Raw genomic sequence first — 24,863 nt, forward strand, 5'->3', positions numbered from 1 at the left:
TGCTGGGTTTGAATCCCGTCGGTTGAAACTTTTTTTTGTGTTTGCCAAAATTGTACATGCAGTGTGTAATATTAAATGTTTATTTTGACGAAGGTGATGCGCATGCTTTTGCATGCGATTTTACCATCGGATTTTTTGCTGTGTACTTTTCATGAACAAATATCATATTTCCTTAGCCAAACATAAATAAACTAGAAATAACTGTTGAAAGCTTCAGGAGAAATACTTTTCATGAATAAGAAACAATAAAAAAACAAACAACAGTTATTAAAAAAAAAAACAATAAATAATAAAGGAATTTTAAAACTAAAACTTAAAAATGATTTTTTAGTTTGATGAAAAAAGTTTGCTATGAGGCATCTGGAAAGCAAGCGTGGCACTTAGAAATTTGAATAGTTTTTTTTTCGTAAAACGCGATACCTCATGACGATTACATGTCCTTCTGCTTACATATCAATTACCCATATTTGTAATTGTCTGCTCTATTACTTTGTAGAACATTATTACACTCTAAAAAATAACCCTGAAAAGTTATAAAAACACAACATTTTAAAATAATTTTTTTTCTACATGAAAAACGACCTTAACCTAGATGGGTAATATGTAGTAATTCAGTTGAGTAACGAAAAGTTACAGAGTTTTTGAAAAATTGTTTGTGTTTTTTTTTTTTCGATGAAAAATACGTTGTTTTGGAATTTTGTCTTCTCTACTACTTTGTAGAAAAAGAATCCCTTGCAAAGCTACAAAAAACAGGTCATCAATTTTTTTAGTTCTAAATGAAAAAATTACCTCTCCGGGTTGTTGCAGATTCGAAAAGATCATTAAAATTCACATAAAATGACATGTCTCTTAATTTTTGACAGTTCGGTAACGGGAAATGGCAGCGATCTTTAAACTATTTTTTAACTTATTTTGATGGAAAAAAAGTTCAGGAATTCTGAGTACGCCATCAATTTGGAGGTCCAATTTTACACAAAAGCCCCTTTAACACCATATTTCTAACTATTCACGGTTTCGAGCTACAATTCACTGAAAAATGTTTGAGAAAAAATCCAGAAAAATGAAAAAGATCGTACCTCTCCACTGCCGCGAGATATCCAAAAATGGACCTCAGATTTGTGATAAAAGATCAAAATTACCCGTTGGAGCTAAGTTTCACGGAAATCAAAAAGGGGTCGGGACAACTCCTGTGGGAGTTGGCGGAGAATGACCCAAGTTTGAAAGTTAAGGTGTGAAAACAGTCCTAGTGATATCCTCTTAGAAGAAAAATGCTGAATGGGTAATGCTTTGAGAAACTTATATTAACTGGCAGTGATACAAAAAAATGAAGATTTAAAAAAAATCTAATTTTGTTCAATAAATTAGAATGAATCTATCAGCCTGTCAAAAATATAAGGATCCGTCAAAAATAATAATATCTCTAAAGACTTCGTAAACCCTTAGCAAGCTTTTTAAAAAAATAATTATATTGAACACATTATAGTAGGTTATTATTCCAAAATCAATTTCTTACTAACAATTTGTTGTATAAGAAACTGCTAAATTTATTGAAACCGGTCGTATAGCTCAGCAGGCTAGATATAATTCATATCACATGGAATGTTCCCTAATTAAACCAAACACTTTTCAAAAATTAAAGCTACACGCCAAAGACACCTCCCCTCAAACACTGACGCTGACCATTGATGGCTGGAGGCAGCACATCATGAAAGGGGCAATTAATCATCAATTAGGGTAACGCCACCGTTTTCATTTTCGGTCCAACCCAACCGCCTGCTTCTCCCGTTGCCAAGTTTTCTCCCCTGGTTCACACAGAACCCAAAAATAGTCCGTGTTTGTGTTGGGTTATCGTCAGCGGTGTGCTCTCGTTCCGCAAAAAACATTTTCTGGTATAAAATTGGTCGTTGGAAGTTATACTTTCGCATAATTTCGCTGCCGGCCACACGTCAAAATAAACTAGGTACAAAATCAAAAATGGAGCTTACGTCAACAAACAATTACAACGAGAGTTGTGCGTCGAAGGGAAGAGAAATGGCCACAGTGTACCGTTGCCACTTGTTTTCCGGCTGTCGCAGGGTTTTGTAGCGTGCGGTGCTAACGACCTAGGGACGGAGGATTGTGGTAGGGTGTGGGCAGTCCCCCAGGTCATACTTCAATGGGTGGTAGGTGCTGGTTGGCATGCGATTGGTTATTTATTTTGTAGCGAACGCTCTCTTTTTTTTTTTTTTTTTGGACGTGCGTGTCCTTTCCCGTTAGCTCAGGTTGAGTTAACCCTGTACTGCCCGAATTTCACTTTAATAGTAAAACTCTCGTGCTTTATTATACTGCTATTGAATTTCAGATCAATATTCACTGAAATATCGGCAAAAAATGCGTAGTTCGATCATGAATTTTTTTTTAAACTACATGATATTTAAGATTGCCTTCGCCTTGAAGCAGAGTTGAGGGTTAACTGGTGCCGTATACTGACGGAAAAGTGCGTGTGCCGTATATATAAAGCCCACTCGGCAGGGGGCGTGCAAGGGCAGCTAATAAATATGAGTTCGTGTGTGTGTCCTCGGCTTTGGACACACACGTGTTGTTCAGGGTACACTCAAGGTTATCCAAATATTGTGACTTCTAATAGTGGCTAATCGAGGTACATAAAGTCCTATGTTTTTATCTTAGAATTGTTTGTCCCATTTATGTTGCAATGAAAACCCTATTAGAGTCACATTCTATTGAATTGTGATTTTTTACATAAAATTGCAAACTCACGGGTATTTTGCGTGACATCGAACAGCTTCGCCACCAGGTACTTCCCGGTGGGCGGTCCCTTGACCAGGAACAGCGAACCGCGGTCGGCGTGCGTCAGCAGGCTAACGTTGACTAGAATCTTGTGGCACAGCACGTCGATGTCCAACTCGTTGGCCACGTCCCGGATCAGCTCCATGAAGAGCTCGCCCTCGTCCAGGTCCGCCAGGTGGCTCCGGTTCGAGATGGAGCTGCGCGCGGTCGGCGAGCGACATTTCTGAAACAAGAATCGGGAAAGAAATGAAAATTGGATTAGTTCATCAAAACATGCTGCTGAAAACTTGTGCGCTAGACGTAAAATTATGTCTGGGTGGAATATTTTACTACCCTCCTCACAACAAGCACCGCTGGCAACCATGGGCGAAACGTGTCTGGAAATTCAAATTAAGGACTTGTTTCACAAATTAAACCCATCACGAGCGACCTGGCCAGCAAAATATGACCTCCCTCCCAAACGGAACCCAACTACCCACAGCCTAATGGAGCAACTCTTCCGCGCTGTTAAGTTATGATCTTGGGCATAATTAAAATGTGTCCCTGGACTTGGTAATAGGCACCACAGGACTTTCCCAACTTCTGTTGTCAACCGCTCCCTCTTCTCATCTGAGCAAATGATGATGACACCGGTCGTGCACGTGGCCGGAAGCAAGTTTCACACGCTAAAGTTTCGTTCCCCAATCGGAGCTCTAAAAGCTACCACACTTTTCATGCTATACGTACTACAAAATGGTACGGGCAGAGGATACAGGTTGGAAACCATTTTGAACCTGGTAAACAGGTTGACCTTTACACTTTATGGTAATTGTTTCGTCTTGTCCTGTAGTCTTTGCTTCTCGATTAACCTTAGACTGTCGTTTGAGCAGTCCTATCAAGATCCAACATGGCTCTGGTTGGATAAATGTACGACATGTGTTAAAAAAAAAACATTTAGCAACCAGTTTCATAATCTACCCTTTCCGTCTATTGAAAATAATTTAGAAACGCATAAAATCTTCTTCTTTTTCTAACTCTTAATGAAAGGCAAAATATTGTGTTAATTTGGAAGCTGTAATTTTGGAAGGTATAAGATTACCACTTTCATGATGTAATTTTACCTCAATTTATCTAATCTAATCTAATCTAATCAGACCCTAGCGCAGCCAATCTTTCGAAGGGATCCTGGAGAGTGCCTTAGGTTAGATGACGCCTAGCACTCTTCTTGTCATTTATTAACATTTGTAGTGCGCCATTGCATCGGAATGCATTGAAACATCACAAGCGTTAAAGCGGCCAGGCCTACTGCGTAAAGCCGTATCGCAGAGATGACTCGTAATTGGGTTGTATTTGAGCACTAAGTGTTCGAACAACAACACAATTCTGAATCGACAGGGGAGGAAGAAGCGTGGGGACACACCACCATACGCTCCGAGATTTGGTTGTATTCGTTGGGAGCACCATGCTAAGAAGGTGTTTGGTACTCCGGGACCCTCTGGGATGGGACATTGTATTTCCACGAATGCCCTGGACACTATTTGCCGTGGTTATAGCGCCACAACTCGCTCTTTGAAAACCCCCTTGAGTCAGGGATATTATAAAACACCCAAAAAGCTAAAACTGAAAAATTGGTTCATTGGACCTTTAAAAAAAAAAAACTTCATAATTACGCCTTTTTTCTGACATAAAACTTTATCAGCAATTCCCCACGAAAACAGCATGGAAAAAAAAAACATAAGTCCTCGGATCGGGCTCAAAATTTTTCTGGGGTTTCCCTGGCCAAAATAATTGGACCAGTATTTTTTTGTTTGGCCATTAGGGTGACCAACGGCGTGTTAGGGTGGTCTGAAAAATTGCCATTTTCGTCGATTTTCGCAAAAACCATTTTTTTCAAAAAATCATAACTCCTCGCCATTTTAAACGAGTCCAAAACATTGAAGATCTGGCAACCCTGTCTCGAGATATGCCCACTTAAGTGATATTGATGTACTTTTTGGAAGCCGGATCTCACTTAAATGTATGTAAACTATGTCCGGATCAACCATCCGACCCTTCGTTGGTTAGGTTATCAAAAGACCTTTCCAACGAGTCCAAAACATTGAAGATCTGGCAACCATGTCTCGAGAAATCCCGACTTAAGTAATATTGATGTACTTTTTGGAAGCCGGATCTCACTTAAATGTATGTAAACTATGTCCAGATCCACCATCCGACTCACGTTGGTTAGGTTATAAAAAGACCTTTCCAACGAGTCCAAAACATTGAAGATCTGGCAACCCTGTCTTGAGATATGTCCACTTAAGTGATATTGATGTACTTTTTGGAAGCCGGATCTCACTTAAATGTATGTAAACTATGTCCAGGTCCATCATCCAACCCATCGTTGGTTAGATTATCAAAAGACCTTTCCCGTGAGTCCAAAACATTGAAGATCTGGCAACCCTGTCTCGAGATATATCCACTTAAGTGATATTGATGTACTTTTTGGAAGCCGGATCTCACTTAAATGTATGTAAACGATGTCCAGGTCCATCATCCGACCCATCGTTGGTTGGGTTATCAAAAGACCTTTCCAACGAGTCTAAAACATTAAAGATTTGGCAACCCTGTCTCGAGATATGGCCACTTAAGTGATATTTATGTACTTTTTTATTCCGGATCTTAAAAATAGATGAAATTTTTGTACAATTCCATCATATCAGCCATTGTTGGTAATAAGTGAGGAAGGCTCCAACCACATAGGTGGATTAAGTTAGTTTTTTTTAATCACTCGAAAAATGAACTTCTGGGATTCATTTGTGGACCACCAATCAGTGAGGTACTCCTCGATATTAGCTCCTGAAAAGTGCTAAAAAGTGCAAAAAATGCCTCACGGCAAGAAAAAGAGGCGGTCCTCATCAGCATTATCGGCAGATTTGAAGAACCTAAAGAATGCCGAAGCGCTACCTACAAAGCTAGGCAGTTTGAGCAAGGACGCTCAAAATTCGTCTGGAAACCAGTTCGCTACCCTCCCTGTGGCCGTGAGCGAGAAGGAAGAATTTGAACGACGGGAAAAATTGCCACCCATTTTTGTGAAAACATCGTCATCGGACTCGGTGCGAAAGTGGCTGACCGGATTTATCAAATCTGGTGCTTTACGAGCTTCCATTCGCTTGTGTGCTGAAGGACTCAAAATACTGCTACCTACCAGAAAGGATTACAACTACGTTCGGGACACTGACGAGACACAACAAGGACTTCAAATATCGTGATCAGCGTAATATTGAATGTTTGGCCCTTTTGGAATGTTAGTCTTGGTTAAAAAAAATTGAAAATATTTTTTTTTCGAAAAAAATCGGAAAATTTCACGAATGTTTCATATTTTAACATTGAAAATCGGACCAATAGTTGCTGAGATATCGACATTAGAAAATGGTGTGTTGTTTGGGTGGGACTTAGAAAACATCAATTTTTCTGATTTTAAACCATTGCATGGCAATATCTCAGCAACTAAGGCTCGTATAAACAAAGTTCAAAAGTGCAAAACATAGAGAATTTTCTCAGCTTTTCAAAACTATTTTTTTTTTCAAGAGTGGGCAAACATGTGCACTTATTTAAAAAAAAGAAAAACTTGGGCTATTTTCAAAAAAGTCACCTAAAAATGGATTTAACTTGAAAACGGTGCACATTATCAAAATTTCACTGAAATACTTTTTGATTGCAAATTCAATTTAACATTGAAAAATTAAGTTGAAAAATTTTTGCGACCAATATTTCAATTTTTTGAAAAAATCGCTATTGACAGTTGGGTGTAGTGTCAGTAGTCCATATTCATACCCTCAACTTTGCCAAAGAAACCAAATCGATCAAAAAAATCCTTCAAAAGATACAGAATTATTAATTTTCATACATCATTTTTGTATGGCCAGCTGCCAAATTTGAACGGAAAATTATATGAACAAACTAATGATGCAAAAGGGCTTCTTGGGCATACCGAAGGCACCAAAAAAGTTTCAATTGGATTAAAAAATACAAAAAAAAAAACAAATAGTATAGCATAGCATAGCATTGGTGTCTACCCGTAGCTGCTACTTCGTTATTGACCAGGACCCCCAAACATTGCTCCTGGACCACAGATGAAAAGTAGGAACCAATCATCACCCCTTCGCAATTTTCAAAGGTCCCTATCGTGCTGATCAATACCGACGCCGGCCACGACCAGTGGTGAGACACGGGGAAGTGGATGGGAATGTTAGCCGATACTTGAGTGATGGGACCGCCAAATCGACTGCGTCTCCGACAAAGTATCACATGAGTTTTGAGGGGTTAGTAAGATGGGCATGAGGTCAGGATTCACTGTGGTAGGTGATGCGACCATGAGCAATTTGTTTATCGGTTGAAATTTTAAAAATCTTAGGCAGCCGGCTGCGGAAAGATACCTATCTAGGGATTTAAATATAGTATTAATTCGACCGCGATTCTCCAGAAATTCTCCGTCGGCGTGCCTTCCGATCAACGGTGATGTAGGAAGGGCTTCATTCATTAAAATTATTTTATATCATTAGCCTTAAAACATATCCGTCGACGTGCCTTCCGATCCTCGATGATATGGAAAGGACTTAATCCAGCAATACGACTTGTTTGTCTCAAAAAACAAAAATCGGATCGTTTCTATTGAAAACTATATAAAGAGAACAAAAATAAAATTCATCGGCCAACGAACGCGCGAACAAAAAATAAATGAAAAAAGAAGAAGAAATCCAATCACCCCATGTACACAAATAGCGACACAAAAGAGAAAAAATACAAAAAAAAAACAAATGACCAAAATCTGAGGGAACTGCTCAAAAAAAAAAAACCAAATTGCCAAATTGGAACTGATTCCACGGCTAAATCTAGCACCTTCATCAAAATGTTTAAATATTAATATTTCACGATCCAACGAAAATTTCACGGGATCTCATAAAATTGTTTTACATAGAAGTTTACCACACTGAGAGCATTCTTCTACCTCGTGATTCAAATTCACGACTCTAGCATTGCAAGTCTGTTAAAACGTGTGAATCTATTTGCTTCGAAATCAGCTGCATGCTTTTTGAAATATTTGCACGCTTCAAACACAGACTGAGTGTGAAGGCCTGCGGGAAAATGAATAGTTCGGAATATATTTAATCCTCTGTGGAAAACCATATAATATGTTATGAAACATGATGCTTGGAACGTGCGATAAAATTCCACTAGAGGATCTCAAATATCAACACGCAACATACCATACGAGGAAATATTATGAATGCAATGTTGGTCTCTCTTTAATTGTAGATCTATGTGACACCTCAAAACATTCACCCTTTTCATTCAATTTCAATTCAATTTTTATTGAAACCGGATACTACCAAATAATCCCGTGACCACTAGCAAACCACCATCAATCACAATTTGCGGGATATCTAATCCGACTTCTGATTATGAATTAATAATTGAGCAATCATCCATTTCGCGTAGTTCTGTGGCACCAGCAATAGCCAACCACAAAACCACACGTGCAGTGGTGTAGATTTTATCTGGCCAATTTTGGATAGGTGAATGAAAAATGCACCAGCGACCTCCCGCACCCAACTCTCCCCTTCAACCTACTCCAACATCATGAAGCAAAATACATCAAAAGTTCCACCGCGCTGACGGTCGGACCTCAAACGGTGACAACGTCTGATGTGGTGGCCGGAATGCACATATGCTTTCGCCCCCGCCGGGGACATTTGATTAAGCCCACGTGGCGACGAGGACATCCGCGTGGACATCGTCCGGCCTGAAGCGTCACAGCAAGGTTATGATGGATGAACGTTGATGCTTCCGTACGGGCATCTGCCGCGTGTGATGTTTAATTGAAGCCCATTTGTTGTGGTTTAACCTTGTTGCGTTTGAAAAGAGTTGAAAAATAAGCTTTGTGTGCTTTGAATGGAGCAATGTAGAGCAATTAATCATAAATGTTGAGTTTGATCAACTATTAAAACATTAAAAAAAAAAACGATATCGGCAAACTCAACCGATTTTTCAACTGCTAAACGGTTCGGTTTTAGTTTACCGAATTTGTTAAAATTTTACCGAAATGCGGCAAATAAGTTCATTTTGGTTCATTTTACTACCGATTCTCGGTGAAATTTTTGTACCAAATTGTTGGACAACACTTGGCTGACCCAGATTGCCTGTAGTTTGTCCTTTTTTCCACGGCACCCATCAAAGGTGTCAGAATGCTAAGAGTTGTTACGGAACACCTAGCCGTTTTTCTTGGTCACACTTGCAGCGGTGTTATCATTAGGCCAACACCACCTTTCGTCGTCATCTACGATGGTCGTCCTCTCATCACTACCTTGCTTTTGTAGCCCTTTTTGTGGACTTAGCTCTCGGAGAGGTTGGCTGACACCGAGCAAAGTGGATCTCAAATGTTAATGAGCGTAAGCGTTTAACTTAAATTATTAACGAAGGTGTGCAGTTTATTGCAGTTGCTTTAAAGAATAAAATATTTCCCATTTCCCGGGAAATTTGTAAATTTCCCGGGAATTCCCCAAATGCAAGCGGAGGTATACATTTTTCTACCTTTCTACACCAATGTTTTGAAATTATACAAAAAATAATAATTATTTAACTTGATTTATTTTATTCATTGCAATCTACTGTTCATATTGAACTAATTAGTTTGTCTGTAAATTACATGTCAAGGTTTACTTCAGATAATATTTATTTTTGAATTGAATTTGAATTGACATAATTTAATTTTTCAAAAAGGGTTCTGCGAGACGAATTTGTTTAAAAGTATTCGAGAAATTACAGTTTGAAGTTATAAATTTATGAAGCACGTGAGCTACCAAGGGCGTAAGAGGGTTAAATATAAAAAAATATCGATTAATTTCAATCACCTCTATACATAACTTAACTTAACTTAACAAAAATCATACCATAAATGAAACCATGAAAAATCGTTAAAAACAAATTCGTATAATATGGAATCAACCCAAAGAATGCAACCATATTTTCAAAACTCGCTTCATATATTTGAAACCTTTGAGTTGTGGTTTCATGAAATAGTGTTTCAAGTTGAAAAGCGCCAGAAATTAGATTTTTAAGACAAATTCAATGATTATCTATTTATTCACAAGTAGAAGATACTCATTCTATTAAAAGTTATTTGCCATGATAAACAATATTTCTGCATGATTTCTTTTCATTTCAATTTATGGTAACTGAGAAAAATTTAAAAGCAATTGTATGTTGCCATAGATTTTTACTGTTCAAACAATTTGATTAAAAAAACTAACTTAATCCACCTATGTGGTTGATGCCTTCCTCACTTTTTACCAACAATGGGTAATATGAGTGGTTTGGACACATATTTCAGCTATTTTTTTTGAATCCAGAAAAAACGTACACACATATAACATAAGTAATCATAACTCGAGACAAGGTTGCCAGATCTTCAATGTTTTGGACTCATTGGAAAGGGTTTTTAATTACCTAACCTAATGGGTCGGATGGTGGATCCGGACATAGTTTACATACATTTAAGTGCGATCCGGCTTCCAAAAAGTACATAAATATTACTTAAGTGACCATATCTCGAAACAAGGTTGCCAGATCTTCAGTGTTTTGGACTCATTGGAAAGGTTTTTTGATTACCTAACCAACGATGGGTCGGATGGTGGATCCGGACATAGTTTTCATGCATATAAGTGAGATCCGGATAAATGTGAAAACACATTTTTATACATAACTTTTGAACTACTTATCGAAACTTCAAACAATTCAATAGCGATGTATGGGACCCTAAACCAAGTCGAATGCAACCGGTTTGATCAAAATCGGTCCAGCCAGTGCTGAGAAAACTTGGCAAGAATTTTGAACACATACATACATACACACACACACACATACACACACACAGACATTTGTTCAGTTTTCGATTCTGAGTCGATAGGTATACATGAATATAGGTCTACGAGCTGTGTTTCAAAAGTTCATTTTTCGAGCAGGATTATAGCCTTACCTCAGTGAGGAAGGCAAAATACTACTTCTCAACAAAAAATTCTGATTTTTTTCGATTTGGTACGATTTAAAGACAGCCTAAAAAATTATAAAATTTATATATTTTCTCAAAGCTGGATGATTTTTTTACAAGCAGTCAAGCAATTAATTGATCCTAACACTTATTTTGATCATTAAAGTTGCTGTTCTATACTAATGTGTTGCAAAATATTGATCAGAAAAAGGATCAGAATGATTTTCGTTGAATTTCAAATTTCCCGGGAATTCCCGGGATTTCCCGGAAAATTTGTTGAAAATTTCCCGTTTCCCGGGAATTTTGTAACCCCGGGAAATTGGACGCTCTAGTGCCGAAACATCGTCTAAAAATAGACGGCTTCCTATCTCGCCCAGCAAAATGAAGTCGATAATGTAGTCGGTTTGATGGAGAAAAAGTGGAAAACCTGGTCTAAAAATAGCGACGCCATCCTTCTGTGTACCGTAGATGCAGTAAAAACAGTATACAATGTACGGAACACATAGGAAGATGGCGTCGCTATTTTTAGACCACGTTTTCCACTTTTTCTAATCGAAACCGACTACTTTATCGACTTCATTTTGCTGGGCGAGATAGGACGCCGTCTATTTTTAGACGATGACTCAGCACTTGTCCACTCTTGCACCTCAAAAAACCAGGTGGCAGCACGATGTAACGCCACGTCCCTATAGAGGTTTTGCCTTCCTCGCCTTACTGAGGAAAGGCTATAAAATCACTCGAAAAACGAAATTCTTAATTTGACCTCCTAGACGTACCACGTGTGTACATATCGACTCAGAATCAAATTTTGAGCAAATGTCTGTGTGTGTGGTGGGATGTTGATAAAAAAAATTGCACTGAGTTATCTCGGCACTGGCTGACCCGATTTGGACCGTTTTGGTCTCATTTGATCCATTTTGGGGTCCCATAAGTCGCTATTGAAAATGATAAAGTTTAGTTTAGTACTTCAAAAGTTATGCTAAAAAACGATGTTAACAAAAGTCCGGAAGATTGTAAAAAGGGTGGTTTTGTAAGAAACCTCGTCATGTTACACATTTTTAGAAAGGTATTCAAAAGTTATAAGCACTTAAGTGTTATTTATGATTTTTTTAGAGGCCGGATCTCATATATTTTGATGAAAACGCTGTCCGGATGCTGTCCGCTGTCCTAATCATGCGACTTGTCGTTGGATAGGTAATCAAAAGACCTTTCCAACAAGTTCAGTAGATTGAAGATCTGACAACCCTATCAAAAGTTATAAGCACTTAATTGTTATTTATGAACATTGTGGAGGCCGGATCTCAGATATTATTATTATTATTTATCTTTATTAATGAGCTAACAGCCGGAGGCTGGTTCAGCTATGATCTCAGATATTACCTAGCATTACACTCAAAATGTGAGGAAGGCACCAACCACCTCATGGTGGATTAAGTAACGTTTTTATTTTTATTTATTTGCACTTAACTCAAGAGTTATTCGGGTCCGAACACATAGAGGTACATTGGCTTTGATCATCCAGTCTTCATAGCGGCGAGTTGGCCATGTGGGTTAGGGCGCAGATTTATCTTTTTGAATGTCGCTTTTTGACGTTCCGAGAAAAATGCGTTTAAAGTTTTGACCATGACTAAAAAAACAAGATGCAATTTGCAATTTGAAGATCTGAAATTGGTTAATTTGAAATTAAATATATCTTTATTGAACATTCTTATAATAATTACATTTCATGTACATTCTAAGTGCTATTCATTTTATTTGTAACTGATCACATTCATTTATTCACTTCAAATTGTTCTACATTTTTGCATTAAGTAGAATACATTTGGGTTAAAAAGAAAACAAATCAGTTAAACAAAACATCCTAACTTGAAACTACAAAAATTCATTGAATTATTGAAAATCATTAGAACGAGTAAACTATGAACTGTATTTTAAGATAAATCCTCCAAGCGTTCTTATTTGTTCCACACGAGTTTTGCACCCACGCAGTGTTGTTGTCATCTCGATGAAAATGTTCAGAAGTTCTTGTGGTGAAAACAGGTCTCTACTGCCCTCATCCGTTGATGTTGGTTGGTTTTCCGTCGGTTGCTGACTGAAACCTGGAGATGTTGTGTTCTCTTCAACTTTTTGCCGCTGATTCAACGGCAATGGCTGCAGATTTGGAACCACTCGAACAGATCCCGCTCCTGGTGACGCCAAAGCAGAAAAATCCACGTCAATGAATGCTGGTAGTGTTTTGTAAAGATTGGGTGGTGCCTCGTCGTCGCTTGTTGCCGATTTTTTGCAAACTCAGCTCGTTTTGGGCAGCTCCGATTCTTGGTCGAATGGTCGCCACCGCAATTGAAGCATTTGGCTTCGATGTTCGCGTTGATTGTGTTGCAAGTTAGAGTTTTGTGCTAACCTCCGCAGCACAACGACTCTTGATGAAACAGTTCCTTCCACCATGTCCAAACTGCAAACAGTTCGAACATTGTGTCACGTCACGGTATTGTGGACGATAACGTTCCCAAGACACGATGATGATGAAAATTGCCCGAACTTCCTTCAGCTTCAGCGAAGCACCACGGGGATCAAAAAAGTTGGAAACTCAACCGATTTGGATGATTCTTGTTGCATTCAATCCGGAAGAATGTCAAAAATCACTTCCAGCAAAGTGGATCCAATACAGATGAGTCTACCTAAAGTTACAATGAAAAAGGCATATCCAACTTTTTTGATCCTGTTGGGGCTGCAAGTGTTAAAGGGGTTTTAGAGTATTTTTGAGAATATATTTGAGTTATTAAATATCTGCAATTCATCCATTAATTTGAGATTTTTTTTTTCAAAAATATAAAATTTCCAACATTTATACATTTTACAACTTCTGCTCTCAGATATGTTTAGAATAAGAACTTTGGGTTGGAAATATGTTTTTGTGTGGTTCAAATAGTTGGAAAACATGGACAATTTTCAGATCCATCAAATGCTCAACTTGAAAAAAATGACTGTAAACAAGTGAAGAGATTCGGTCAGTAGTAGATTGTTCTGACATAAAATAAAGAAATTTTCGCAAATTTTCCCGATTTTCTTAGAAACCGCAAAACGTCCACCCTTATCGGCCCACAACGTCCAACGCGTCACACGTGGTCAACCTTCTTTGCGAGAAGCGAGATGTGGAAAATTGCGGCTGGCAAAGGCGAATTTCTCGTCTGTTTGTGACGGCCCCCCGGAAACCCGAGTTTGGCCACCACAAATTCCGCACACGATACCCACAAATCAGGCAATAGTTTGTGACTGGTGGGGAAGAGGTGATTGATGGTGATTCTGAACAGAGCGGTACGCAGGTCTCATGGTGGTGGTCGCCGTCGCAGGCATGTTTATATCACGAACCACCGCAAAACGACCTACAACGTCACGGAATCGGGGTTTGGCAAACACACGCCACGCGTACGTCGATGTAGGTTAAACTGTTTTCAGCTCCGAGTTTTGGTTTGTTTGATTACGGCCGTTGAACGTTGGATCAATAAAGTCGATTGAGACGTTCTGGGATGGATCGACCAGAAGCTTGTTAAACGTCAGCGATTGACGGTACAGGAAAAGTTGCTCAGAATAACATTCAGCTGAAAATTTAATCAGCTTATTCACAAGCGCACAAGGTGATGGTAATTTGGTTGCTTGAATTCATTCAACGCGGTCCACAGGCCGTGACACGCGATTTTCATTCACCGTGAATGCTCATTGGGAGTGGGAGAAAAAAGCTCCCGTACCTACTACCTACCACGGCAAAGCCGTTTTTTCCATTAGCGTCACTTATTCATGGCTACATGCAGCCCAGGGAGTGGAGCACTGGAAAGCTTTTGAAGCGACAACAAACGTGAGCATAAAAAGGCGATTTTTTTTCTCCAGTATGGTCCCCAGGCGGTAACCTGGACATTGAGTGGCCTCGGAACGACAAATCCACCGGGGAAGAGCATGTCCTGAATCACGTGGTCCAGCTTTTCGCCAATGTGACCACAGGTTGATTGGCCACCGGAACGGAGAAAGAAATCTAGTTCGTTTAAGCTGGACGCGAATAGTATGGAAACACTATGATTCACAGTTGGTTTAAACTTGCCGTTGAAAGGATGCAATCGTAACAGTGTTATAATAAAAACTTTCGATTGACTGACTTAAGCTCACGGGGTACTTGCAATGTCCACATAGAAGTCATAAAAATGCCTCTCCATAAAATCTCTCCCTCAAATATGGTTTCAACGAAGCCAAAAACCCCATGCTGTGCAAACCGACATAGACATGAAATTTAACTGTCCGTACATTCCAGTCGGTTTTACCGGATTCGCCTGTCCGGAGGCACGGAACTGATCTAAGCAAAACTAGAACCCAGTTGAACCGTTAAACCCCGTAGCCTGGTACCACCGCTGGACAGGACGATACAGAGATTCATGTGAACTCAGCAGAAATAACCCTCTCCCCCCCAGGAGTAAAGCTCGACCTCCATTCGGTGACTCGTTCTGGGAAATAATTTCAATATTTTCAAGCTCAGCAAAGAAAGAGGGGGGGGGGGACGAAGAAGCAATCAAAGCCATGTGGTTCATGGGAAAATTTCAAACCGTCGTCAGCTGGAGAGCTGCTTTTCCATGGAGCAGCAGAGATTTTACCCGGAAGCCTTTGAGAGCGTTTTCAAAAGGTGATGCTACGGGTCGAGGGCGTTCGTGGCTTTGATTTCGCTGGAACTGATGTTTGTAGAATTTGATATTACTCTTTGTGGGTGGCAAAGCATCCCGGTGACACTGGTCGGGTGAAAATTCTTCGATGGTTTACTGCAAGTCGGAACTGGAGCTCACGGGGTGCTTACAATTTATCTGATGTTTTACAATTTAAATTTTTCTATTCCATTTGTTTGCACAAATGTTCCAAGGAATGCAAATCACTGTCAATTCCGTCATGTCTCCCGCCAAACTCAGGAAGCATTGCATTAAATCAAATTTAAAATTTTGAATCTTTGATTTTGTCAGTCATTGAAAGTTTGAATCAGTCATTCTTTGAATATTTAAACCGTTGAATCTTCTAATCTTTGTAACTTTGAATCTTCTAATCTTTGTAACTTTGAATCTGTGAATCTTTGAATATTTTGAATACTTTGAATATATTGCATACCTGAATACTTGAAATACTTTGAATACTTTGAATGCTTTAAATACTTTGAATACCTAAAAAAGTTGAATACTTGAAAATTTTGAATACATTAAATGGTTAAATATTTTAAATACTTTCAATACTTTGAATATTTCAATTACTTTGAGACTAGAATACTTTCAAAACTATGAATACTTTGATACTATCAAACACTTTGAATACTTAAGATACTTCGAATACTTTGAATGCATTGCATACCTTGAATACTTTGAATGCATTGCATACTTTGAATACTTTGAATCTTTGAATCTTCAATTAGGTTATGTGTGGTGAGTCACCCAAAACCTCTTTAACGCAAATGGACCGACGTTTTACTTCCCCATCCAATCCTACGAAGTCAAAGATAAAAAATTCGGTATGTCTGATATTTGGCACCGTGAAAGAAGGGCTCTTTTCCGACATTTTTCGGGGTATACCGAAATGTTTCGTCGGGGGTAATTTTTTTTAAAGATTTTTTTTTCGATTTCATGAGATATTTGTTCAAAAAAGTCACAGAACATCGGTGCATTCATGTTGGTATCACTTAAATTTTTTATTAAAATGTCTTGGAGACTCTAACTAACTATATTTGAACAATATTTGACCTCCACTAAGAAAAATTCGTACCAAATTTTCCAGATTTCTAGCTTTCTTTGAAATTACCTCAAAATCCAAGCTGGAATCCCCGAAACGACCGAATTTAAATCTTTTCTTTGTAAAATTTGTCATGAAATTACTGCAACACATTGCCCGGATACGAATTTGAGCATTCAACAATGCAAAACATGGATTATTTAATTAATAAGCTGTTTATTACCCAATAGGCTCAGAAAATGATTTTTTCAATCCTATGTTACATTACACCATTACATTTTAAAACATTTTAGAATCAATCACATTGTGGAGAACAGTTTTCTGAACGAGTCTCATAAAAAAGTATCAGTTTTGGTTCAATATTAGCAGAGATATGCCCAATTTCCTGAAATAATAGGTGCCTTTCTCCAAAATTTCCTTATTTAATTACCTTTCACATGATGGGCACTGCCAACTAAAATTTTTTTTATGATGATAATATTTTTTTGAAACATAAAAATTATAACAAGTTTTGACGAAATTCATGAAAATTATTCTATAGCATTCATTACAAAACTAAGTTGGCAGGGCCCATCATGTGAAAGATAATTAAAATTAGAAATTTTGGAGAAAGGCAATATTTATTTCAGGAAATTGAGCATATCTCTGCTTATATTGAACCAAAACTCATACTTTTTTATGGAACTTGTTCAGAAAACTGTTCTCCACGATGTGATTGATTTTAAAATGTTTTAAAATGTAATAGTGTGATGTGGCAGAGGATTGAAAAAATAATTTTTGGAGCCTATTGGGTAATAAACAGCTTATTAAAAAAATAATTTATGTTTTGCCTTGTTTAATGCTCAAATTTGTATCCGGGCTATGTGTTGCTGTATTTTCATGACAGATTTTACAAAGAAAATATTTACTTTCACTCGTTTCGGGGTTTCCAGCTTGAATTTTGAGGTAATTTCAAAGATAGCTAGAAATCTGGAAAATCTGGTTCGATTTTTTTTTGTTGTTGGATCAAATATTGGTCAAGTATAGTTGGTTAGAGTCTCCAAGGCATATTCAAAAGAAATTTGAGTAATGCCAACATGAATGCACAGATTTTCTGTGACTTTTTTGAACAAAAATCCCATGAAATCGAAAAATAATCTTCAAAAAAAAAAGTTACTCTAGACCCCCCGACGAAATTTTTCGGTATACCCCGCAAAATGTCGGGAAAGAGCCCTTCTTTCACGGTGTCAAATATCAGATTAACCGAATTTTTTATCATTAGTTTGTTCTAAAAAACACACCGTGCGGTTTAACGAATGTTACGGTATAACAATGTTATGGTTAAACAAATATGACGTTGTAACAATGTTATGGTGCCCTGTCAAGATAGCACGACAAGATTGGAACTTTTTTTATATGAAAAGTGACAAAAATGCAAGGAGCCTTTTTGATTTTTGTTGAATATCTCTGGATTGAAATTGAATTTTGGGGATCTGAGAAGGTCAAAACGTGAAACATTGTAAGCTGCACAACATGGCGTTCTTAACTCAATTTGGCCCAAAATGCACGTACGACAAGTTAGCACGACGGTGACGAGTTGGGTATATCAACACTATTTGAGGTTTACGTGATAACGAATAAAACGTTAATTAAAGTTTCATTTAGTTTTGGAAGCCCTTCTCATAGCATCGTTGCTCGAATGGCACGCCAGCGGTAGAAGTAAACAAAATGGCGATTGAAGAATTGATAAGTCCTTCTTATAGCGTTGTAGCTCGGAAGGCAACGATTATGTTTCAATTTCTGGTCATATCAATTGAAACATAATCGTTATCTTCCGAGCTACGACGCTATGAGAAGGCCTTATCAATTCTTCAATCGCCATTTTGTTTACTTTTCCTCGACTATGCGCTCTCACCGCTGAGTCTCTCAATCTCTCCGAAAACTGCAATGAGAAAACGCGAATAGGCGATTAGGAGTTAAACTGCGTTTGCGAAATTGGTTTTGTGGCAGCTTTTGAAGCGAGAATAAGTGAGAAAAGGAAAATGTCAATCGCGAGTGTGTAAACAAGAAAACGTGTTCGGCTATGTTCGGCGCTGAGAGTTTCAATAAGGAGAGAAGAGCAGTTATATTTGAGGCATGAATATTCAGGCGGGATAATTGTAGTTGCTGAGAGCTGATAAGACGCTAGTCACCTATCCATCTATCAGTGTCATTTCTTTCTTCTAATTTGAGGGTTTAATCTAATCGAAAAATACCGATAAGAGCCCGTAATACAATATTTTAACAACCCTGATCCTGGTATTCCCTTTTCTTCCCCTACTAACACAATTCCCCCACTCCCCGTGATGCTTGAAGGAGATGCTGTGGATCCCTTACAAACTTTCTTGAAAACGGTGCACACAGTGCATAGTGGTTTGGTGTGTTGTTTGTAAGAAAATCTTTTAAATAACCCATTAAATCCAAAACTCTTTCAAATCCAATAAATCAAATCCTCAGTCATAACTTTAAACTTTTGCCATAAACCATTCAATATCTATGCACAAATTTGTCCCACACATCGCCCACAAAACATGTCAGATTTCTCTTCTGTTAAGGATAGCAAAACTTTGGAAATAAATTAAATTAAATTATTACACTCGAGGTACTCCATTCACCAAGGCCGGCGATTCCCTCCCGGGAATGACGACTCCAAGAACGACTCGCCTTTTCACTGCGGGCTTGCGTTAAACGATTCCAGCTCGCACCAAAATGGTCAAAGTTTCCGCATCCGCTCCCTTTCCACCGCCATCGGCACCGCTTGTATTTGCTCAGAACCGGTCACCGAGGAGCAACGTTTAGTCCAACGCCAACGCTTCTGTGTACCGTAGAGAGAGAGAGAGTGGGTTGCTTTACGAAGGGATTTGGACCTAATCTTCGTTGTCGTGCTACTTTGTCGCACGTGCATTTTGGGCCAAATTGAGTTAAAAACGCCACATCTTTTGACCTTTCCAGGTTCCCAAAACTCGATTGCAATAATGACTCCGTGCATTGTTGTCAATCTTGTCGTGCTATTTTGACACGCCCTGGAAATTACTGTAACAGAACACGTTTGACACACGTACATGCCCGACTACCGCAAACATGTGTAATTATAACGACAACCGACAACCAAATCCAGCCAAACTTCGAGAAAAAGCACAGAATGGTTAACCAAACAAAACGTGGTTGTTATTGTTTACATTGCTCTTGGTTTTGTATATTCAAGGTCAAACATTAGAACTCGTTTTTCTCGGAACGTCAAAAAGCTATGTGCGACAAGATAGTACAACAACGTCAACATGATTTCTTTGGTCTGTAGAAAAGAGTTGATAAGTTTGAAAAATCTGTTGTTGAATTGAACACAAATTTGTTTTCTCTATTTTCTGTCGAGTTTGAAAAAACAATTTGTCGTGACTTTCCCCCGATTTATTCCGCGAATTCCGAATATTTCGAACAAAATAATAAGACACGTCTTTTCATGCCAAAGCAAAACACACGACTGGTTTATTTCTCGTTTGCTCACGCACACATTCTCAACTTCTCTCTCGGCTTGCCTGCTCTCTCATTACACTACATACACTCTCTCTATTCTCACTCTCTCTTCTCTGCCACACTCATTCACTACATCCTCGTTCTTTCCTACTCTAAAAAATAACAAATTCATCTGCAGATTAAAATCAGCTTTTTTGATCCATGGTAGTCAGGAAACTCAGCTCATCTCAGGATTCGGCTCCGATAAATACTTCTCCGGTATCCTTGATCGTGACACATATCTGCCAAAACCCCAACGTCAGCATGGTTACCTGCAATTAAAGAAATAAAATACGACAACTTCGAAAGTTATCGTGTAATTAATTAATTGATCGGGAATTTTAACCTACAATCATCCAGAAATTCAATTTGGAGCTAAAATTCAAGTGGTGTAGATTACAAGTCTATCGTTTCTCAAATCATAACTACAAAAAGATTGTTTCTTAAATCATCACATTAAAATATTGAAAATCTACAAATTCCATTACCGACTTGTCCCACCAACTAATTTTTAAAAATCTGTTACGTTATCTTCTCTAAAATAAAATCCTGCGTTCAAATTTAAGTCGCGAAAGTTATTAGCGTATCGTTTCTTAAATCATCACATTAAAATATTGAAAATCTACTAATTACTTCTCTAACTTGCCCAACAATTGATTTTTTTAAATCTTTTACTACATCTTTCCTGAAATACAATTATTCCCTAAAATTTAAATTGAATAGGTTATGAGCCTAACGTTTCTTAAATTATCACATTGAAAAAATTAAAAAATCTACAAATTTCTTCACCCACTTGTCCAAGAACGATTTTTTAATAATCTATTGCTACACCTTCCCTGGAATCCAATAATGAGTTCAAATTTTCATTTCATTTCATTTCATTTATTTATTATTCATGTAGAGTAAGGAAATATCCTTTTAAATTACTACACTTTGTTGAGAACCAGAAAAGCATTTTTTCTAAAATATTAATTAAATTCTAAACTCCTGATCAGTGGAAACTAATGTCATTTTAATTAATTTATCCTCTAAACCAAGTGATGCATTCTTTGCGGAAACTTGCAATGGTTTGAATATTTTTAATCGCGTTAGGAAGTTGATTCCAGAATGTAGCACCCTTACTATGAAACTATTTCCGTAATGTGTTGTGCTGTGTCTTGGAATTATTAAATTTCTAGTTCTAGTACTGCGGGCAATTTGTATTTTATCTGCTAAATAAGGTGGAACGGAAAAGTTTACTATTTTAAACATGGTTAAACAAGATCTGAATTTAATAAACTCTTTGAAAGGACAGCCTAACAATTCTTGCTTAAAGTTTGAGTCGTGTAGGTTATGAGTCTATCGTTTCTTAAATCATCACATTGAAAAGATTGAAAATCTACAAATTCCTTCACCAACTTGTCCAACAACCGATTTTTAGTTATTTGTTACCACATCTTCCCTGGAATCCAAACATAAGCTCAAATTTAAGTTAAATCGGTTATGAGCCTATCTTTTCTAAAATCATCACTTTAAAAGATAAAAAATACAAGTTCCTTCACCAACTTGACCAACAACCAATATTAAAAAAAAAATCTGTTAATACATCATCCATGAAATCCAATCATGCGCAGAAATTTAAGTCGTGTAGATTTTTTAAAATCTATTACTACCCTTGAATATAATCATTAGCTAAAATTTAAGTTGAATATGTTATAAGCCTATCGTATCTTAAATCATCACATTAAAAAGATTAGATTAAAAACCTACTAATTTCTTCACCCGATTGCCCAACAAAAGATTTTTAAAAATAATTTATTGCTACATCTTCCCTGAAATTCAATAATGAGTTCAAATTTGAGTCGTGTAGGTTATGAGCCTGTCGTTTCTTAAATCATCACTTAAAAAGGAATAAAAATCTGTGTATTTCCTTACCAACTTGTACACGAATCATTTTTATTCTCTTATCGTTTTCCACATCTTCCCTGAAATCCAATCAAGAGCTTAAATTTAAGTTGAATAGGTTATTGTCATATCGTTTCTTAAATCATCACATTAAAACATTGAAAATCTACAAATTCCTTCACCAAGTTTACAACAACTGATTTTTTTTTAAATAATCAATTACCACTTCTACCGTGGAATCCAATCATTAGCTCAATTTTATGTTAAGTAGGTTATGATCGTATCGTTTCTAAAATCATCACTATGAAAGATTTAAAATTTACAAATTCTTTCACCATTTTGTTCAACAATATTTTTAAATAATCTTTTACTACATCTTCTCTGGAATCCAATTATGAGTTCAAATTTAAGTCGTGTAGGTTATGAGCCTATCGTTTCTAAAATCGTCAGATTAATAGATTGAAAATCATCAAATTTCTTTACCAACTTGTCCACAAATCATTTGTTTTCTTATCTGTTTCTACATCTTTCCTGGAATCCAATCATAGGCTCAAATTTAAGTTAAATGGGTTATGGTCTATCGTTTCTTAAATCGTTAGATTAAAAGAATAAATCTTCAAATTTCCTACAAACTTGTTCAACAAAATCTTTTTTGTGGTTACTACATCTTCCCTGGAATCAAATTTAAGTCGTATAAGGCTTTCTAGGCCCAGTGAAAAAAAAAATATAATTTAACTCAAAAATGACGAACTTCTCGTCACAGTGTCCTGAAGCAAACAATGATCGAGCTCGAGCTGTCACAGCCCTGTGAAGTATGTTGGCTGAAATATCGGGCGGCCAGTCAAAAAAACCAGCTAGAAGTCGCCTGACATAAAATTTTTGCTAGAAAGAGATAGGAAACCTGATGCAAACAAACTTCCAGCTGTAATGTAAACATACTTTGAATGTATTGGTAAATTTCTGACTAGAAAGCCTTATAGGTTATAAGCCTATCTTTTCTTAAACCATTACTTTAAAAGATTAAAAAAATACAAATTCCTTCACCAACTTGTTCAACAATCGATACATTTAAAATTCCTGCATGAAATCGTTTCTTAAATCAACGCTTTGAAAGATTAAACATTCACAAATTCCTTCACCAACTTGTCCAACAATATTGTTTAATAATCTTTTACTCTAGCTTTTACTACATCATCCTGAAATCCAATCATGAGTTCAAACTTAAGTCGTATAGGTTATAAGTTTCTTAACTCGTCAGATTTAAAAATTAAAAATCTTCAAATTTCACTGCCAACTTGTCCAACAATTTTTATTTATTTTTACTACATCTACCCTGGAATTCAATCAAAATTTAAGTTGAATAGGTATGAGCCTATCGTTTTTAAATCATCACTTCGAAGATTGAAAATCTACAATTCCTCCACCAATTTTTTCAACGATCGACGGCATATTTCTTTTACTACATCTTCTTTGAAACCCAATCAGAATCATTACCGTGAAATCCGAAAAAAAGATGCAGATATTTTATTTTAATTTTACCCATAATCTCAATCGCGATCTCGAATTTAAGATCTCAATGTCTCTCAGGAGACTCAAGCTCAAAGTACCAATAATCACGCTCTACCCTCGCAGAGCACTCAAGCTCAAAAACTCCAAGAACTACGCTCTACCCTCACAGGGAACTCAAGCTCAAAAACTCCAAGAATTACGCTCTACCCTCTCAGGGGACTCAAGCTCAAAAACTCCAAGAACTACGCACTACCCTCTCAGGGGACTCAAGCTCAAAAACTCCAAGAACTACGCTCTACCCTCTCAGGGGACTCAAGCTCAAAAACTCCAAGAACTACGCTCTACCCTCTCAGGGGACTCAAGCTCAAAAACTCCAAGAATTACGCTCTACCCTCTCAGGGGACTCAAGCTCAAAAACTCCAAGAACTACGCTCTACCCTCACAGGACTCAAGCTCAAAAACTCAAGAATTACGCTCCCTACCCTCTCAGGGACTCAAGCTCAAAATTCCAAGAACTACGCCTCTACCCTCACAGGGACTCAAGCTCAAAAACTCCAAGAATTACGCTCTACCTCTCAGGGACTCAAGCTCAAAAACTCCAGAACCACGCCTACCCCTCACAGGGACTCAAGCTCAAAACCCAAGAACTACGCTCTACCCTCTCAGGGACTCAAGCTAAAAACTCCAAGAACTACGCCTCCACTCCTCTCAGGGGACTCAAGCTCAAAACTCCAGGAACTACGCTCTACCCTCACAGGGGACTCCAAGCTCAAAAACTCCAAGAATTACGCTCTACCCTCTCAGGACTCAAGCTCAAAACTCCAAGAACTACGCTCTACCCTCTCAGGGACTCAAGCTCAAAACTCCAAGAACTACGCTCTACCCTCACAGGGGACTCCAGCTCAAAAACCAAGATTACGCTCTACCCTCTCAGGGGACTCAAGCTCAAAAACTCCAAGAATTACGCTCTACCTCTCAGGGGACTCCAGCTCAAAACTCCAAGAACTACGCTCTACCCTCACAGGGGACTCAAGCTCAAAACTCCAAAACTACGCTCTACCCTCTCAGGACTCAAGCTCAAAAACTCCAAGAACTACGCTCTACCCTCACAGGGACTCAAGCTCAAAAACTCAAGAACTACAGCTCTACCCTCTCAGGACTCAAGCTCAAAAACTCCAAGAACTACGCTCTACCCTCACAGGGGACTCAAGCTCAAAAACTCCAAGAACTACGCTCTACCCTCTCAGGGGACTCAAGCTCAAAAACTCCAAGAACTACGCTCTACCCTCTCAGGGGACTCAAGCTCAAAAACTCCAAGAACTACGCTCTACCCTCTCAGGGGACTCAAGCTCAAAAACTCCAAGAACTACGCTCTACCCTCACAGGGGACTCAAGCTCA

General features: G+C 37.9%; 1 protein-coding gene across 8 annotated transcripts in view; it reads right to left on the reverse strand.

The window, feature by feature from the left end:
• The window catches only part of LOC6039079 (cGMP-specific 3',5'-cyclic phosphodiesterase), a 166,391-nt gene that overhangs the window by 54,607 nt on the left and 86,921 nt on the right, over positions 1-24,863 (reverse strand). For all 8 annotated transcript variants that reach the window (XM_038249750.1, XM_038249754.1, XM_038249755.1 and 5 more), the window contains one exon: positions 2,758-3,010. In XM_038249750.1, coding sequence (XP_038105678.1) covers positions 2,758-3,010 — 253 coding nt within the window. The remainder of the gene's footprint in view (positions 1-2,757; positions 3,011-24,863) is intronic.

Source organism: Culex quinquefasciatus, chromosome 1 (genome assembly GCF_015732765.1).
Source record: "Culex quinquefasciatus strain JHB chromosome 1, VPISU_Cqui_1.0_pri_paternal, whole genome shotgun sequence".
NCBI classification, from domain to species: domain Eukaryota; kingdom Metazoa; phylum Arthropoda; class Insecta; order Diptera; family Culicidae; genus Culex; species Culex quinquefasciatus.